General features: G+C 50.8%; 1 protein-coding gene across 3 annotated transcripts in view; it reads right to left on the bottom strand.

Annotated features, from left to right (window-relative positions):
* DECR2 (2,4-dienoyl-CoA reductase 2) overlaps positions 1–19,470 on the bottom strand; it is a 40,321-nt gene that overhangs the window by 9,620 nt on the left and 11,231 nt on the right. For all 3 annotated transcript variants that reach the window (XM_027834001.3, XM_037910877.2, XM_037910879.2), the window contains 5 exons: positions 12,923–13,058; positions 11,718–11,842; positions 7,603–7,696; positions 1,674–1,778; positions 651–839 (listed from right to left, as the gene is read on the bottom strand). In XM_027834001.3, coding sequence (XP_027689802.2) covers positions 651–839; positions 1,674–1,778; positions 7,603–7,696; positions 11,718–11,842; positions 12,923–13,058 — 649 coding nt within the window. The remainder of the gene's footprint in view (positions 1–650; positions 840–1,673; positions 1,779–7,602; positions 7,697–11,717; positions 11,843–12,922; positions 13,059–19,470) is intronic.

The following is a 19,470-nucleotide window of genomic DNA, read 5'->3' as shown; positions in this document are numbered from 1 at the left end:
ATTTGCCCGGCCTTTTCTCAAGAAGCCTAGCCTGGAACTCTTTGGGCAGGGGAGGTATCCCAGATGAGTTTTTGCAAGCCTTCAGGACCTTTGGAGAGGTCCCACACACTTGGGAGCCAAACACACCTTCGGTCTGTGGCCCTGGGCTACGAAGAATCTGCTCATGAATCACCGCAGCACAAGGTGTTTCATATTGCTGATCTTGGAAAGTCTACATGGGAAGGGTAGAGGCTCCTCTGCGATGTGACCCCACCCTCACCCCATCTAACTACAGCACCAGGAAAATGGTGACAGCTATTAACCAGATGTGCAGTGGGGAGGCACGGACAAGAAAAGCAGTGTGACCAACAGGCAGCACGGGGTCCACTCCAACCACTGACCAGTGCGACACAGCCCTGACCCTGCCTGGCAAGGAAAGCCCAGGACTACCATGCCAGCTGCTGATGAGTGCGTGGTGACCCTCAATGCCTGTGACCCTGAACACACTCACTCTGAATGCATCATGCCTGGGACAACACCCTTGTGCCAAAGCTGCTGGTTTGTTTGCAGCATACCAAGAGGTGTTCAGACATTAGGCCCGGACGGCGCATCTAGTCCCACAGAGGGGGAAATACACGTCACCTAGAGCTTAGCAGAGTGTGATGCAATACCCAACAGCGCAGGGAAGTTGTTAGGGGAGGTCAGCCAGCTCCCACCATCCACCACCAGGGTTGTGCCAGTCACATAGGATGCCAAGGGGCTCGCCAAGTACAGCACACTGTGGGCAATCTCCGTCTTATTCCCTGCCCTATGGAGGGGCACTGTATCAAAGTAGCTGTCCGCTTCTGCACGAGCACCACCTATAGAGAGAACAAAACAAGCTGAGGCCCTCAGGCTCTTTACCCATCAGGAGGCTGTTCCCCTACCCAGGGCAAAAGGCTGCAACTGGCTGGCATTGTTTGGGTGCTACAAGGAGCCCAGATACTACACTGATGGAGCCACACTAAGAAACTAGAGCAGATGCAGAAACATACACGAGGATCTGCCCATGGGCAAAGGGGGGAGAGTGAGGAAGGGAAGATCTAGGCTGAAGAGCAAGAAAGAGTTCTACCAAGGAGCTCTCTTAGCCTGGGGAGCAGCCTCCCCTGGAAGATGGTGGAAGCCCCTTGCTTAGGACAGGACAGATACCTGAAGAATACAGACGAGGAAACAATCCTGCGGCAGGGAGGGTGAATTAGGTGACCTCATGACCTTGAGGGTCTCTTAATTATCACAGAAATATACCCAATGTTTCCATACACAGGCCAGTCGGCTGGGGCAGCACAGGCAGTGCTAGACCACCTGTTGTGACACTGCAGGACAACACAGAGGGCAAGAAACAAGCCTTTGTACAGCACCCAGGGTGAGAATCTCAGCAGCTACGCAGAGGGACCAATACTTGCCCCTGTGGCCACAGGGTAAATTAACGAAGTGGTGCAAAGTCCCTGCCCAGCTTCACCACAAGAGGGGGCCTGCGAGCATCAGGGCTTGCAGCAAGACACTGGTCAGGGTTTGGCAGAGGCAGCATTCTGAGCTCTGGGGGGCTGGTACACCATCTAAACTCCCCCCTTACACACATATAGTTGCACTAATCAGAGAGAGCCCGAGCTCTCAGGAGAAGCCTCCACCTGGAGACTTCTCTGAGAGCCCCTTACCGAGTCGCCGGTATCCCTCGGTGCCCGCAATGGGGCCTGGTGCCAGACTGTTGACACGGATGTTGTTGGGCCCCCACTCCACTGCCAGGTGCCTGGTCATTGCATCTGGGAGGTAGGACATTCAAAGCAGAATGAAAAACAGAGCAACAACAGTGAAGGGATTTCAGAGTGAACAGAGGGAGCCGCCGGTTGGAGCGAGAGCCACTGGTGGGGCCAGGTGGGGGGGTGTAGGTCTTTGCAAACAGGGACCGCTAACAGGAAGTTTCGAGAGGGAGTTCTCCAGGTGAAGGAGGAGCAAATACGGCACTCTTGGAGTAAGTGGCTGTCTGTAGTGTGTGTTTGTGGGTTACTTGCTGTATGCTGAGCTTGTGTTTCTCTGTCTGTTTGTTTGTTTGAAGGACTGTGTGCTGTGGCCGGCAGTTGGAAGCTGTGAGCTTCTAAACAAGGTTTGAAATCTAGAAGCCTCTGTTCATTGGCTGAGCCTTAGTCGGGGGCAGGGCTTTCAAGGCCAGGGCTTTATAAAGCAGTGAGCAAGCGACCAGGGACTGCTAACAGGGAGTTTTGAGAGGGAGTGTGGAAGGGGAGTGGGAAGGGGGTGAGGTACACTTGCCATTCTTTAAAACCTTTAAACTAAACTATCATCAAAACTTCTTGATTTAAACAAAACCCTATCATTAACCTAGGTAGCTGTAGGAGAAAATGCAGGCAGAAGCCCAGCAGCAGAGTGGGGGCTATCCTGTTTATTGCATTCAGTGTAGCATGTATGATTACCTGCCCTGTGGGCAGGTGGCGTCTAAGTGTGCATTCGGTGCAAGGAGCTCCTGGCCCACAGGGACCATGTACGGGCTTTGGAGGCCAGGGTGGCGGAACTGGAGGAGCTAAGGGAGGCAGAAAGGTATGTTGATAAGGCTTTCCGAGACACTGTAGATATGTCCCACCTCCGGTCAGACAGCCCCTGCACTGTTAAGGAGGATGAAAGGCCCAGAGAAGGAGAGCGGTCAACGGGAACAGAGGGAAACCTTCCCATAGTTGGGACCCCTCCTTTCAGATGATGTTGGGGTATCCTCTCACACTGAGGTTACCTCTCCGGGGGAGGGAACTCCAGTCATTAGGAACAGGCAGGTGTTAGTAAAGGGAGATTCAATCATTAGAGACATAGATAGCTGGGTTTGTGATGATGGGGAGAACCGTATGGTGACTTGCCTGCCTGGTGCAAAGGTTGCGGACCTCTCGTGGCATCTAGATAGACTTATGTGTAGTGCTGGGGAGGAGCCAGTGGTCGTGGTACAGGTAGGTACCAATGACACAGGGAAGGGTAGGAGAGATGTCCTGGAGGCCAAATTTAGGCTGCTAGGAAAGAGACTGAAATCCAGGACCTCTATGGTGGCATTCTCAGAAATACTACCAGTTCCAGGTGCAGGGCCAGGTCGGCAGGCAGAGCTTCAGAGTCTCAATGCATGGATGAGACGATGGTGTAGAGAGGAGGGGTTTAGATTTATTAGGAACTGGGGAAACTTTGGGGATGGGGGAGCCTATACAGGAAGGATGGGCTCCACCTACACCAAAGTGGATCCAGACGGCTGGCACTTCACATTAAAAAGGTTGCAGAGCAGTTTTTAAACTAAGAGATGGGGGAAGCCGATTGCTGCAGAGGCGCACGTGGATCGGGCAGAGACTTCTCTTAGAGGAGAGTCTATTAATAGAGATTCTCTAGGGTTTAGTCAGGAGGAGAGGATGGAAGAGGATAAAGTATGGGCCAGATCAGACGAGAAACGTTCACATAAAGAATCTGACACATCAGAAAAGGGCAGACAAATAAACAGTGACAAGTTTTTAAAGTTCTTGTACACAAATGCTAGAAGTCTAAATAATAAGATTGGTGAACTAGAGTGCCTCGTGTTAAAGGAGGATATTGATATAATAGGCATCGCAGAAACCTGGTGGAGTGAGGACAACCAATGGGACACAATCATTCTGGGGTACAAAATATATCAGAAGGACAGAACAGGTCGTGCTGGGGGGGAGGGGAAGTGGCACTATATGTGAAAGAAAATGTAGAATCAAATGAAATAAAAATCTTAAATGAATCCACATTTTCCACAGAATCTCTATGGATAGTAATTCCATGCGCTAATAAGAATATAACCATAGGAATCTATTATCGACCACCTGACCAGGACAGCGATAGTGACGATGAAACTCTAAGGGAGATGAGAGAGGCTATCAAAATAAAAAACTCAATAATAGTGGGGGATTTCAATTATCCCCATATTGACTGGGTACATGTCACCTCAGGACGAAATGCAGAGACAAAATTTCTTGATACTTTAAATGACTGCTTCTTGGAGCAGCTGGTACAGGAACCCACAAGGGGAGAGTCAATTCTCGATTTAGTCCTGAGTGGAGCGCAGGATCTGGTCTAAGAGGTAACTATAACAGGACCGCTTGGAAACAGTGACCATAATATAATAACATTTAACATTCCTGTGGTGGGAATAACACCTCAACAGCTCAACACTGTGGCATTTAATTTCAGAAAGGGGAACTATGCAAAAATGAGGAGGTTAGTTAAACAGAAATTAAAAGGTACAGTGACTAGAGTGAAATCCCTGCAAGCTGCATGGACACTTTTCAAAGACACCATAATAGAGGCTCAACTTAAATGTATACCCCAAATTACAAAACACAGTAAAAGAACTAAAAAAGAGCCACTGTGGCTTAACAACCATGTAAAAGAAGCAGTGAGAGATAAAAAGGCATCTTTTAAAAAGTGGAAGTTAAATCCTAGTGAGATAAATAGAAAGGAGCATAAACACTGCCAAATGAAATGTAAAAATGTAATAAGAAAAGCCAAAAAGGAGTTTGAAGAACAGCTAGCCAAAAACTCAAAAGGTAATAACAAAATGTTTTTTAAGTTCATCCGAAGCAGGAAGCCTGCTAAACAACCAGTGGGGCCCCTGGACGATCGAGACACAAAAGGAGCACTTAAAAACAATAAAGTCATTGCAGAGAAACTAAATGAATTCTTTGATTCAGTCTTCACGGCTGAGGATGTTAGGGAGATTCCCAAACCTGAGCCGTCTTTTGTAGGTGACAAATCTAAGGAAATGTCACAGATTGAAGTGTCACTGGAGGAGGTTTTGGAATTAATTGAGAAACTTAACAGTAACAAGTCACCAGGACCAGATAGCATTCACCCAAGAGTTCTGAAAGAACTCAAATGTGAAATTGCGGAACTATTAAGTACGGTTTGTAAACTGTCCTTTATGTCAGCTACTGTACCCGATGACTGTAAGATACCTCATGTAACGCCAATATTTAAGAAGGGCTCTAGAGGTGATCCTGGCAATTACAGACCGGTAAGTCTAATGTCAGTACCAGGCAAATTAGCTGAAACTAGTAAAATTGTCAGACACGTAGAAGAACATAAATTGTTGGGCAAAAGTCAACATGGTTTCTGTAAAGGGAGATCATGTCTTACTAATCTATTAGAGTTCTTTGAAGGGGGTCAACAAACATGTGCACAAGGGGGATCCAGGGGACATAGTGTACTTAGATTTCCAGAAAGCCTTTGACAAGGCCCCTCACCAAAGCCTCTTATGTAAATTAAGTTGTCATGGGATAAGAGGGAAGATCCTTTCATGGACTGAGAACTGGTTAAAAGACAGGGAACAAAGGGTAGGAATAAATGGTAAATTTTCAGAATGGAGAGGGGTAACTAGTGGTGTTCCCTAAGGGTCAGTCCTAGGACCAATCCTATTCAACTTATTCATAAATGATCTGGAGAAAGGGGTAAACAGTGAGGTGACAAAGTTTGAAGATTATACTAAACTGCTCAAGATAGTTAAGACCAAAGCAGACTGTGAAGAACTTCAAAAAGATCTCCAAAAACTAAGTGATTGGGCAACAAAATGGCAAATGAAATTTAATGTGGATAAATGTAAAGTAATGCACATTGGAAAAAATAACCCCAACTATACATACAATATGATGGGGGCTAATTTAGCTACAATTAATCAGGAGAAAGATCTTCGAGTCATTGTGGATAGTTCTCTGAAGACATCCATGCAGTGTGCAGCAGCAGTCAAAAAAGCAAATGGGATGTTAGGAATCATTAAAAAAAAGGGATAGAGAATAAGACGGAGAATCTCTTATTGCCCTTATATAAATCCATGGTGCGCCCACATCTTGAATACTGCGTACTGATGTGGTCCCCTCATCTCAAAAAAGATATACTGACATTCGAAAAGGTTCAAAAAAGGGCAACTAAAATGATTAGGGGTTTGGAATGGGTCCCATATGAGGAGAGATTAAACAGGCTAGGACTTTTCAGCTTGGAAAAGAGGAGACTAAGGGGGGATATGATAGAGGTCTATAAAATCATGAGTGGTGTGGAGAAAGTGGATAAGGAAAAGTTATTTACTTGTTCCCATAATATAAAAACTAGGGGCCACCAAATGAAATTAATGGGTAGCAGGTTTAAAACAAATAAAAGGAAGTTCTTCTTCACTCAGCGCACAGTCAACCTGTGGAACTCCTTGCCTGAGGAGGTTGTGAAGGCTAGGACTATAACAGGATTTAAAAGAGAACTGGATAAATTCATGGAGGTTAAGTCCATTAATGGCTATTGGCCAGGATGGGTAAGGAATGGTGTCCCTAGCCTCTGTTTGTCAGAGGGTGGAGGTGAATGGCAGGAGAGAGATCACTAGATTATTACCTGTTAAGTTCACTCCCTCTGGGGAACCTGGTATTGGCCACTGTTGGTAGACAGGACCTTTGGTCTGACCCAGTATGGCCATTCTCATGTTCTTATGTTTAAAAGCAAAGGAGTGAAAGTGGTCGGGATTGACTAGCAGAGGGTCCTGTGGGTCAGGACTGAGGGGCTTAGGCAGCGCTGTGGAGGGGATGGTGTATCCAGAGCTGGAATAGCAGAGGTCTGGGGGGCAGGGGGACAGGCTGGAATAGCAGGGCTGCTGCAAGTCAGCACTGAGCACTACTGGCAGGGCCGGGGAGGGCAGATCAGGGATACGACGGGTGCTGAGCGTCTGAATGAAGCAGAGGAGTCAGAATGCACAGGACTGGGGAAGCAGCTGGCCTTCTGTAGATACCCCCTTCAAGGAGCTCTGCCTGCCTGCTGACGGAGGGCCTTTTATTGCTGCCATCTGCCAGCTGGTCCCAGCAGTCGCCCTGACAACGTGTGAGTTTGTGCTTGTGTCCCACAGGCCATGTGACTAACGTCGTCTGGCATTAACAAGCCGGGGAGACTGGCAGCATAGTGTGGTCTGCTGGACTGAGCCCGGCACAGGCCTGGGTTCTAAACATAATGCTGTCACCAGCTCAATGTGACCCTGGCAAGTCACTGAGAGCAAGATCCAAAGCCCACTGAAGTCTGTGAAAATGCTCCCAGTGATTCCAATGCGCTTTGGATTGGCCCTTAGTAATGAGTTTCTGTTAGGCTCCGATCTGCGGAAGGCTCCATCGCAGGCAGTCGGGGGTGCGTGGTGGGGGGGGGGGGATTGGGGGTGCACAGCCACACCAGCTTTCATTAGTCTCCTTTCAGTTTCCTTTCTGCACAACCACGGTTTGCTGGCGGTATCCCAGAATGCATCATCCTGTGTCATCACAATTTTTCTGCAATGTCACATCCTGGAAAGCGGCAAGTACAGAGATTGCACAAGGCGGGAATAACTGGTTAAGCCACGCTAGAGAGCCAGGCTGAGTACCCCTCTTAGCCTGGTCAGGGAGGGTGCCGCAGAGCTCTGGGCTTGACTCAGCCTATCTGTACCAAGGGGAGTACTATGCAAGATCCTAGTATTGTTCTTCCAAGCCTCTCCATCAGAGGCTCTGAAAGAACCAGTAAGTCGGCTGGGCTTTGGCAGCTTGAAAAGACACAGAAAGGAACCAAATGGGTCAGGTGTGTTTACTGTACCTACAGCCGCCTTAGCCGTCCCAGCATGCACCTGGAGAGCCTGTCCTCTGTAGCTCAAAGTCGCTGTGATGTTAACTATAACCCCGCCATGGTCCTAGATAAACAAGACAGGGAGTTAGGGAACAGAGCAGCGATATCATCTGCTGGGGCAACAGGACCTAGGCATGGGATGGAACAGAGAGACTGACCAGAGAAATACCCTGAAGGCGAAACTGGTCTGGTGATGAATGGGGATTGTCTGCCCAACTCTTGTGGCTCTGCCATCTCTGCCTGGCTCTCTGAATACCTCCCTCCTTGGGATCTGCATAGGATAGCTCTCCTTCCGGGCTGTGCTGGAACATTCCATAACAATCTGCAGCCCGTTTCTAGAAAGGTATAAGCACCCAGCGGAGGCAGGAGATGGCAGAAGATTAGAGGCCTCAAGGAAAAGTGAAGGAGCTGGAAGGATTTGGGATGAGAAACAGAATCAGTGTTTCACTGGCTCATGTCGCCTCCCTCCATCTACTTCTCCTAAGCCAAGGTCACCCTCTCCCCAGAATTACGCACAACCCACATTTTGCAGGCAGCCACTTTCTAGAGGCCGCCCAAACCACATTCACTGTCACAGGTGAATGGCTGTGTCTGGGGAAGGTTCTGCTGCTGCGATCACTTCTGCAAGGATGGAAGGTACAGGAAAGACACGAGGAGACAGAGGTGATATAAGACGGGGCTGCCAATGAGACAAGATTAATCAGCATGATTGGCTGTGGCCTTAGCACACCAGCAGCCTAACCACTGTCAAGTGTTTTGTATGCATCACGGCAAAGGAGAGTTCTAAGGAAGGGTCTGGTGGAGGAGGAGGCAGCTGCTTTGGGGGTGTTTAAGGGGAGCTCCTCCCAAGCAGGAGGGGCAGCCTGGCAGAAAGCACAAAGGGGCTTGTTGGAAAGTTTAACGAGTGGGCGATGGAGGTTGCCATCGTGGGTCCGCTGTGGGCTGAAATCAGCCTTTCGATACTGGATGAGAGATGATAGGTGGGGCGGGGCTGGGCTGAGCAGGGCCTTGGAAGTGATGGCAAGGGCTTATGTTTGATATGCTAGTGGTCTCCCAGGGGGTGCGCATGACCATCCGTGGGGGTGCGCGGAAGGAGGAGCGCCACCAAATGAGCACTGCTGGCATGGTGGCAGCAGCGCTCCGGGACCTTTGATTCTTCGGTGGCACGCCAGCAGCTGCTTGGCTCTCCCCGCTCCGTCTTCGGCGGCGTGCTGGCGGCAGCTTGTCTCTCCCTGGTCCGTCCTCGGCAGCACGCCGGCGGCAGCTCGGCTCTCCCCGCTCCGTCTTCAGGGGCACGCTGGCGGCAGCTTGCCTCTCCCTGGTCCGTCCTCGGCGGCACGGTGGCGGCAGCTCGGCTCTCCCCGCTCCGTCTTTGGCGGCGCGCTGGCGGCAGCTTGGCTCTCCCCACTCCGTCTTCGGCGGCGCGCTGGCGGCAGCTCGGCTCTCCCTGCTCCGTCTTTGGCGGCGCGCCGGCGGCAGCTCGACTCTCCCCGTTCCGTCTTCGGTGGAGCGCTGGCGGCAGCTTGGCTCTCCCCGCTCCGTCTTCAGGGGCACGCTGGCGGCAGCTTGGCTCTCCCCGCTCCGTCTTTGGCGGCACACCGGCGGCAGCTCGGCTCTCCCCGCTCCGTCTTCGGCGGCGCGCTGGCGGCAGCTCGGCTCTCCCTGCTCCGTCTTCGGCGGCGCGCTGGCGGCAGCTCGGCTCTCCCTGCTCCGTCTTCGGCGGCGCGCTGGCGGCAGCTCGGCTCTCCCTGCTCCGTCTTCGGCGGCGTGCTGGCAGCAGCTTGCCTCTCCCCGCTCCGTCTTTGGCGGCATGCTGGCGGCAGCTCGGCTCTCCCTGCTCCGTCTTCGGCGGCCCGCCGGCGGCAGCTCGGCACTCCCCGCTCCGTCTTCGGCGGCACAGTGGCGGCAGCTCGGCTCTCCCCGCTCCGTCTTCGGCAGCGTGCTGGCGGCAGCTTGGCTCTCCCTGCTCCGTCTTCGGCGGCACGCCGGCGGCAGCTTGGCTCTCCCCGCTCCGTCTTTGGCGGCGCGCCGGCGGCAGCTTGGCTCTCCCCGCTCCGTCTTTGGCGGCGCGCTGGCGGCAGCTTGCCTCTCCCCGCTCCGTCTTTGGCGGCGTGCTGGCGGCAGCTTGGCTCTCCCTGCTCCGTCTTCGGCGGCGCGCCGGCTGCAGCTCGGCTCTCCCCGCTCCATCTTTGGCGGCGCGCCGGCGGCAGCTCGGCTCTCCCCGCTCTGTCTTTGGCGGCACGCCGGCGGCAGCTCGGCTCTCCCCGCTCCGTCTTCGGCGGCGCGCTGGCGGCAGCTCGGCTCTCCCCGCTCCGTCTTCAGGGGCACGCTGGCGGCAGCTTGCCTCTCCCTGGTCCGTCCTCGGTGGCACAGTGGCGGCAGCTCGGCTCTCCCCGCTCTGTCTTTGGCGGCGCGCCGGCGGCAGCTCGGCTCTCCCTGCTCCGTCTTCGGCGGCGCGCCGGCGGCAGCTCGGCTCTCCCCGTTCCGTCTTCGGTGGAGCGCTGGCGGCAGCTTGGCTCTCCCCGCTCCGTCTTCAGGGGCACGCTGGCGGCAGCTTGGCTCTCCCCGCTCCATCTTTGGCGGCACACCGGCGGCAGCTCGGCTCTCCCCGCTCCGTCTTCGGCGGCGCGCTGGCGGCAGCTCGGCTCTCCCTGCTCCGTCTTCGGCGGCGCGCTGGCGGCAGCTCGGCTCTCCCTGCTCCATCTTCGGCGGCGCGCTGGCGGCAGCTCGGCTCTCCCTGCTCTGTCTTCGGCGGCGTGCTGGCAGCAGCTTGCCTCTCCCCGCTCCGTCTTTGGCGGCATGCTGGCGGCAGCTCGGCTCTCCCTGCTCCGTCTTCGGCAGCGTGCTGGCGGCAGCTCGGCTCTCCCCGCTCCGTCTTCGGCGGCCCGCCGGCGGCAGCTCGACACTCCCCGCTCCGTCTTCGGCGGCACAGTGGCGGCAGCTCGGCTCTCTCCGCTCCGTCTTCGGCAGCGTGCTGGCGGCAGCTTGGCTCTCCCTGCTCCGTCTTCGGCGGCACGCCGGCGGCAGCTTGGCTCTCCCCGCTCCGTCTTTGGCGGCGCGCCGGCGGCAGCTTGGCTCTCCCCGCTCCGTCTTCGGCGGCGCGCTGGCGGCAGCTCGGCTCTCCCCGCTCCGTCTTCGGCGGCGCGCTGGCGGCAGCTCGGCTCTCCCCGCTCCGTCTTCGGCGGCGCGCTGGCGGCAGCTCGGCTCTCCCCGCTCCGTCTTCGGCGGCGCGCTGGCGGCAGCTCGGCTCTCCCCGCTCCGTCTTCGGCGGCGCGCTGGCGGCAGCTCGGCTCTCCCCGCTCCGTCTTCGGCGGCGCGCTGGCGGCAGCTTGCCTCTCCCTGGTCCGTCTTCGGCGGCGCGCTGGCGGCAGCTCGGCTCTTCCCGCTCCGTCTTCGGCGGTGTGCTGGTGGCAGCTCGGCTCTTCCCACTCCGTCTTCGGTGGCACGCCGGCAGCAGCTCTTTTTTTTTTGATTCCCCAGAGCTGGCCCTGGGGTGTGCGCGATTCAAAAAGTTTGGAGACCCCAGTGCTAGAGAAGAGGGAGCCATGGGAGTGATGGAAAGAGAGAGGGGTGATGTGGTCCGAGCAATGGGCTAGGGAAAGGATCTTTGCAGTTGCTTTCTGAAAGGATGATACAAGCACGTGTTCATCTTGTTTTGTCCAAGGGAAACAGGATTGGACTTCAATAGACTATCCAAAGTTAACCCTTTCTCTCTCTCCCCCTGTCCTCCACCCCCCAATCTAAACGCCTGGCAAACAGGAGGGTTCCCCCATAAAAGACTCTCTGCAGTTGAAGGGAAAGGGACTAAGGAACAGTATGACAATTAATACTTTACATTTCAAATGCTTTCACTGTTCTCTGTGCTTTAATAAAAGGTTAAAGAGATTTTTTCAGTGGTGATTGGTACAAAGGGGGTCACTGGTGATAACATGCCCTTGAACCCCAGACCACACGGTAACTGTTTAATGCTGTAATAGCAAGCAAAGATTTTATTAATAGCTTATTCATGGTAGGACCCAAGACACACTCCTTATCAACATGACAGACTTTCCAGCAGCGCGTTCCCTGGTGTAGGATGAACTTACCCGCAAGCATTTCTCAAAGAGCACTTTGGAGACATTGAAGGTGCCAAGGGTGTCAATGTCGATCACTGTCTTATAGGCATTGAAGGACAAAGCACTGGCCGGGCACAGGAAATTACCAGCAGCATCTGGAGAGGGAGAGCATCCAGGGGCACAGTCAGTGGGGAGCGGGGGAGTGAGACTGCTATGATCTATTACCAGGTGGGCATAGGGTGCTGCTCCCTCCCTTCCTCTGAAGCAGGGACAGGATGTGTGTGCACGTGTACAATCCTCCTAACTGTTCACTATATAGAGAACACACGATCCACCTCAAGGCTACCAATCCAGAGCCACACTGACACAGGCTGCCCTGTGCAACTTCTAAAGGCTTCTGGCTCCTCAGTTTAGGTGAGGCACTGTAACTTGCCTTAGCTGCCCCCACTTTAGTTAGCGAAAGACATTTTTAAGAGTGCCCCTCAGGCCTCTACTGTGCTATTCAGGAAAGTCCCCAAAGTCTTACAGCGTCTGCTTTGGAGTCCCTAGCTCTCTGGGGCAGCAGAGCAGCTAGCTGCGCACAGACCTTTCAGGCAGGGATACACTTTTACATACAGTAGCTGAGCATATCCCAGAACTGGGTGAAGGGCTCATTGTTCAGAGAGAAGCAGTGCCCCGGGTGCCCCCCTGGCACCACCACACCAGGGCTCTTGAGGAAGAACGCTACTGGGACAATTGGGTATCAAAGGGTTGGCTGCAATCGATTTCCAGATCAGCCAAGCAGGGGCTGCTTAAATTGCTGCTTAAGTGGGTGATACAGAACAGGATAGAGTCAAACAGAGATGAGTAGGGAACCCTGCTGGTTGGGAATGAGGCTTGACTGCCCCCTTCCTCGCTTCATTTTCTGGCAGACAGTTGTCAGTCCGCTACCTCCATGGGACCAGTATTCCCAGCCTCTCGTGTCACTTGGCACTGCAGGCTCCCACAGGGCAGTGAGAGCATAGGAAGCTTTGCCCAGAAGAGAGCAATATTCCTTTTAGTCCAGCATCCTGTTTCCAGTGTGACCAGCATTCAGACGATGGTACCCGTGACAGCAATGCACCCAGACATTAACAGAACACTGCCTCCATAGGGGGGCAAATTTCTTCCCGACCCTCAGTTGGTCATGAGTTTGTTCCCTGAAACACACGGGTTTGTAAAATCCTGTCACTTCTCCCGCTTCGCAAGCAACTCACTGTTAACGAGGATGTCAATTCGTTCAAACTCTTTCACAGCCTCGTCCACCGCTGCCAGGATGGTTTGGGGCTGCCGGACGTCTAGAGAAAGAGGCAGGCATCGCTGACCAGTAGCAGCCTCCAGCTTCTTGGCAGCCTGGAAAAGAGAAAGCAAGATTTTGTATGAGGGATCCCAGTCCTACCTCCTGCTGTTAGGAACCAGAGGGGAGACTCATACTCTGGCATCAGCAAAAGGACGTATAAGGCAGAAGGACATGCTCCGTCCCTATCAAGACCTGGGGCAGCTGTTTGTGTCTCCCGTCATATGATTGTGTTGTTAAACAGCTGCCATGTCCCACCCCAGAAGGAGCTGCATTCTGGTGGTTGGTGAAGTGATTCTTGTATGTACTATAACCTATAAATTACTCTGTCGAGTGCGTGGGATGTTTACATCAAGGCTCTGTTGGAAAGATCACAGCAGAAACGTGCGTTCGCTTCTGAGCACTGTATTACCAGAGAGATATTGACACATTAGAGGGATCCAAGAGAAAAGCAACAAAAAATAATAGAGGCTACAGGCACTGGCTTACACTGGAGGACTGAGAGAGCTAAAATTTAAGCTTGGCTAAGCGACGCCTGATGAGGATGTGATAACAGTCGGCAGTATCTGACGGGTGTAATGGAGAGGAATTGCTTAGACTGGGGATGTAATTAGAAGCAATAGAATGAAACTAAGAAAAGTAAAATGTAGGCTCAATAAAAGCTTCCTAACAGTGAGATCTACCAGACTTTGGAAAGAGTCATTGCATGTGTCATTTGAACGGGAACAAAGCACGGAAAGCAATACTGCAGGATACCATCCTGCTCGGGCCCTCAGGGCCGGGCTGCTAGATCTTTTCATCTCTAACTCCTCTGTTTCATTGCCAAGTAAGAGTCATCAGTGCCTCCTGAGCCACACTGACTATGGGATGTTCTTTCTGCGTTCTTTCCATCCTCCTCCCACGGATAAATCTCCAGAGAAATCTCACAGAGAATCTCTCATAAGCCATTTACTAAAAGGCAGACTCAAAGCTCCAGCAGAAAACACAGAACTGGCACCCATTAAAAAATGCTTTCAATAGACATCATTATCATACGGGTTAGGAGGACCACACTGGGGCATCTAATGGGGAAAGAGGCCAACAACCTGGAACATACATATGGCCACACTGGGTCAGACCAATGGTCCATTTAGCCCAGTATCCTGTCTTCTGACTGTGGCCAGTGCCAGGTGCTTCAGAGGGAATGAACAGAACAGGTAATCATCAAGTGATACATACCCTGTTGCCCATTCTCAGCTCAGGCAAACAGAGGTTAGGGACACTTCAGAGCATAGTTTTGCATCCCTGCCCATCCTGGCTAATAGCCATTGATGGACCTATGCTCCATGAACTTATCTAGTTCTTTTTTGAACCCTGTTATAGTCTTGGCCTTCACAACATCCCCTGGCAAAGCGTTCCACAGGCTGACTGTGCGTTGTATGAAGAAATATTTTCTTTTGTTTGTTTTAAACCTGGTGCCTATTAATTTCACCCAGTGATACAAAAAGAACAGGAGTACTTGTGGCACCTTAGAGACTAACAAATTTATTTGAGCATAAGCTTTCATGGGCTACAGCCCACTTCATCGGATGCATAGAATGGACCATATACTAAGAAGATATACATATACATACAGAGAACATGAAAAAGTGGAGTAAGAGGCTAATTAATTAAGATGAGCTATTATCAGCAGGAGAAAAAAACTTTTGTAGTGATAATCAAGATGGCCCATTTAGACAGTTGACAAGAAGGTGTGAGGATACTTAACATGGGGAAATAGATTCAATAAGTGTAATGACCTAGCCACTCCCAGTCTCTAGTCAGTCTCTAGTCAAACCCAAGTTAATGGTATCTAGTTTGCATATTAATTCAAGCTCAGCAGTTTCTCACTGGAGTCTTGTTTTGAACTTTTCTGTTGCAAAATTTCCACCTTTAAATCTGTTACTGAGTGGCCAAAGAGCTTGAAGTGTTCTCCTACTGGTTTTCGAATGTTATGATTCCTGATGTCAGATTTGTGTCCGTTTATTCTTTTGCGTAGAGACTGTCCGGTTTGGCCAATGTACATGGCAGAGGGGCATTGCTAGCACATGATGGCATATATCACATTGGTAGATGTGCAGGTGAACGAGCATTCTGTTATTTTCTTTGTTGGGCCTGTCCTGTAGTAGGTGACTTCTGGGTACTCTTCTGGCTCTGTCAATCTGTTTTTTTCACTTCAGCAGATGGGTATTGTAGTTTTTAAGAATGCTTGATAGAGATCTTATAGGTGTTTGTCTCTGTCTGAGGGATTGGCGCAAATGCGGTTGTATCGCAGAGCTTGGCTGTAGACAATGGATCGCGTGGTGTGTCTTGGATGGAAGCTGGAGGCATGTAGGTAAGTATAGCGATCAGTAGGTTTCCGCTATGCCTCCAGCTTCCATCCAGGACACACCACATGATCCATTGTCTAGAGCCAAGCTCTAAGATACAACCGCATTTGCTCCAATCCCTCAGACAGAGACAAACACCTACAAGATCTCTATCAAGTATTCTTAAAACTACAATACCCACCTGCTGGAGTGAAAAAACAAATTGACAGAGCCAGAAGAGTACCCAGAAGTCACATACTACAGGACAGGCCCAACAAAGAAAATAACAGAACGCCACTAGCTATCTAATATGGCTGCTACTCTGAAACCTGTCATCAGGTGACACCTACTTCTTGTGTAATGAGGAGTAAATAACACTTTCTTATTTACTTTCTCCACACCAATCATGATTTTATAGACCTCTATCATATTCTCCCTTAGTCATCTCTTTCCCAAGATGAAAAGTCCCAGTCTTATTAGTCTCTCCTCATATGGAAGCTGTTCCATACCCCTAATCATTTTTGTTGTCCTTTTCTGTACCTTTTCCAATTTCAATAGATCTTTTTTGAGATGAGGTGACCAGATCTTCACACAGTATTCAAGATGTGGAGGGTACCATGGATTTATATAGAGGCAATAGGATATTTTCTGTCTTATTATCTATCCCTTCCCTAATGATTCCCAACATTGTTAGCTTTTTTGACTGCTGCTGCACATTGAGTGGATGTTTTCAGAGAACTATCCACAGTGACTCCAAGATCTCTTTCTTGAGTGGTAACAGCTAATTTAGATCCCATCATTTTATATGTATAGTTGGGATTATGTTATCCAATGTGCATTACTTTGCATTTACCAAAATTAAATTACATCTTCCATTTTGTTGCCCAGTCACCCAGTTTTGAGAGATCCTTTTGTAGCTCTTCGCAGTCTGCTTTGGACTGAACTATCTTCAGTAGTTTTGTATCATCTGCCATTTTTGCCACCTCACTGTTTACCCCTTTTTCCAGATCATTTATGAATATGTTGAACAGCACTAGTACCAGTACAGACCCCTGGGGAACATCACTATATAACTCTTTCCATTCTGAAAAATGACCATTTATTTCTACCGTTTGTTTCCTATTTTTAACCAGTTACTAGTCCATAAGAAGATCTTCCCTCTTATCCCATGACTGCTTACTTTGCTTAAGAGCCTTTGGTGACGGAAGTTATCAAAGGCTTTCTGAAAATCTAAGTACACTAAATCCACCCTTGTCCGCATGCGTGTTGACCCCCTCAAAGAATTTTAATAGACTAGTGAGGCATGATTTCCCTTTACAAAAACCATGTTGACTCTTCCCCAACATATCATGTTCATATCGGTGTCTGACAATTCTGTTCTTTACTACAGTTTCAACCAGTTTGCCTGGAGTTAGGCTTACCGGGCTGTAATTGCAGGATCACCTCTGGAAACTGAATGAAAGGAGGGTTGGTGTTTAAAATGGTTTACAGAACAAAACATTCTGCCTTTTGTATGAAGTCTTGTTATACTGTAGCATATCTAAGACCCTCCAAGAATCTCACAGATCTAAAGAGGTTCATCTCATTATTGACAGAGTTACAATATGAAGCCCCAATCCTGCCATCAGGTCTGCACAGGCACAATAAAGTCCATGCAAGCATAAAGAGTCACTATGAGAATCCAATTGCAGGACCAAGGCCTAAGTCAAGAGAATTCTTCTGCTGACCTAGCACTGCCCACATCTGGGAATAGGTCAGCATGGCGCCGTCACTCAGAGGTGTGGATTTTTCACACCCCAGAGGGGTAGCTCTGCGGATGTAAATTCCCAGTGTAGAACAGCCCCATTCCACCGCAAGGCAGACTTTGCTCTGGGTTGCAGCAGCCCAAAAGTAATTAACCTTGAGGTGGAAACTGAATGGCCAGTTGTGACAAGATGGGGTGCAATCGAGACCAGTGAGGGGCTGTGTCACACCCTCCCTGCAATCTTGTGTGCCTTCAATACCTTGCTGCAGTGACTCCCACCTGGGCCAATCACAAACAATCTTTCAGCAGGCAAGTCACACCCGGAGCGTCTGTGGGTAACTGCAGGCTGCCAGCCACACATGGGTTACACTCTGGCTTTTACCAGCCTTAGTTACCTTTGCCAGGGGACCCCAACACACTCCCAATCCCAGATTTTCCCCCAGAAATGTATGTCTTGTACTGTCCAGCCCTCTCCTGGACAATCCAAATGTATTATGACTGGTATTCCTCTAAGGGAATAATATACAATAGCTTGTTACCTTAGAGTTACCCAGACACTTTAAGTTAAACACACTGGATTAGAATAAACAATAAAACAAATTTATTAACTAAAAAGAGAGATTTTAAGTGAGTACAAGCAACGAGGTATAAAAGTCAGAAATGGTTACAAGGAAATAAAGACAAAAACATTTCTAGTGCCTAGCTTAACAAACTGTATTAGAGTCAAAGCAAAAGTTTCTCACCACATGCTTCCAACATTAGACATGCCAATGCTCACCAATTAGTTGTGAAAGACGCCATTTCTAAGTAAAATTAAGCCTGACTCATGATCTCATGTTAGAACTCTCAGAGTCAGGCTTAATTTTACTTAGAAATTTCTATCAGCCCCCGCTGTCAGATAAGCTTCTCTGCCCCTTCCCACCTCACCCCACTGCCCTAGCTCAGCCTCCATCCCCCACCTCTTTCCGCTGCCCTGGGGCGCACATTGTTTTGGGGAGCCACTTCAATACACCTCTTCTGCCAGGGCTGTATAATGCCTCCCCGGGTAGCTGCTTGGAGCTCAGCGTCCACCAGCACCTCCTTCTCATTTCCCCAGGACAGGGGTGGCCAACCTGAGCCTGAGGAGGAGCCAGAATTTAACAATGTACATTGCCAAAGAGCCACAGTAATACGTCAGCAGCCCCCCCATCAGCTCTTCCCTCCGCCCCTGCTCCCAGGGCCTCCCGCCCACCGGCAGCCCCACCAATCAGCGCCTTACCCTCCCCGCACCTCCCAATCAGCTGTTTCATGGCGTGCAGGAGGCTCTGGGGGAAGCAGGGGGAAGAGCAAGGGCATGGCAAGCTCAGAGGAGGGGGCGGGAAGGGGTGGAGTGGGGGCAGGGCCTGTGGCAGAGCCAGGGATTGAATAGTGAGCACCCCCTGGCACATTGGAAAGTTGGCGCCTGTAGCTCCAGCCCTGGCTATGCAAGGAGCTGCATATTAACTTCTGAAGAGCCGCAGATGGCCACCCCTGCCCCAGGGTTTTCCTTCCTGCTCTCAGCACTGCTGCTGCTTCTGACCTGGAGCAAGGCAGAGTTAAAATTCCATCATCTTCCTCTGCATCCCCCAGTCCTGGAGGAGGGTTACCTGCAGGAGATGAGGCAATAATGGGCATTCATAGACTATTGGGGGGAAGTAATGTTTTGTGAAGCTCCATGTGTGATGTTCCTCCTCAGGGAGCAAGTCTTTAATGTCCCTCATGTGGCTGTCTCCCCCACAAACAGTGGCAGGGGCCCATTTAGGAGAGACTTTTCCACACTGGTGCAAAATGTCCTGCATGGAGCTGCACACACTTTGGCAGTTATGGGAACAGGTGACTGACATGGCCTGGGCGGGCAAACGACAGGGAGTGGACCCCGCAGGTCCTGCTCCATAACTGCATAAAGGTAAGAGCTCATCGTATTATTGAGAGAGCTCCTCCAGCAGGAGCCCAAATCCTCTTCCTTTCAATAAATATGCAAGCGCAGGCAGCACTGTGTTAGTCACACACCCTCTGAGAGTAGGCAGGGGGAGATCAAAAACCTGAAGGTAGACTAAAAAAACCCATGATTTAATCTTTTACAAGAATCTCATGATTTTTCGGCCAATCTTATGATTTTTCGGGTCTGACTCATGATTTCTGAACTGTTGGGGTTGGCAATGCCACAACAGCATTGCTGACCAAACTCTTCAGGTCAGGACCCCTCCTCCAGAGTCCAACAGCTACTTCTTTTGTCTTCTCAGGTGCAAAGAGTGAGATGGACAGGGAGAGAGAGGAGGGGTCTCTTGGAGTGTTTGTCCCTCTTTTTTATAGTGTCAGTTCCTCTCTGAAAAGCATTTCCAGCTGAGAACCAAGAGACGGGCTGGTGGAGGAAGGAGA

Source organism: Chelonia mydas, chromosome 10 (assembly GCF_015237465.2).
Source record: "Chelonia mydas isolate rCheMyd1 chromosome 10, rCheMyd1.pri.v2, whole genome shotgun sequence".
Classification (NCBI taxonomy): domain Eukaryota; kingdom Metazoa; phylum Chordata; order Testudines; family Cheloniidae; genus Chelonia; species Chelonia mydas.
The sequence above is the reverse complement of the archived record's forward strand: the minus strand, read 5'-3'. Positions and strand labels throughout refer to the sequence as shown.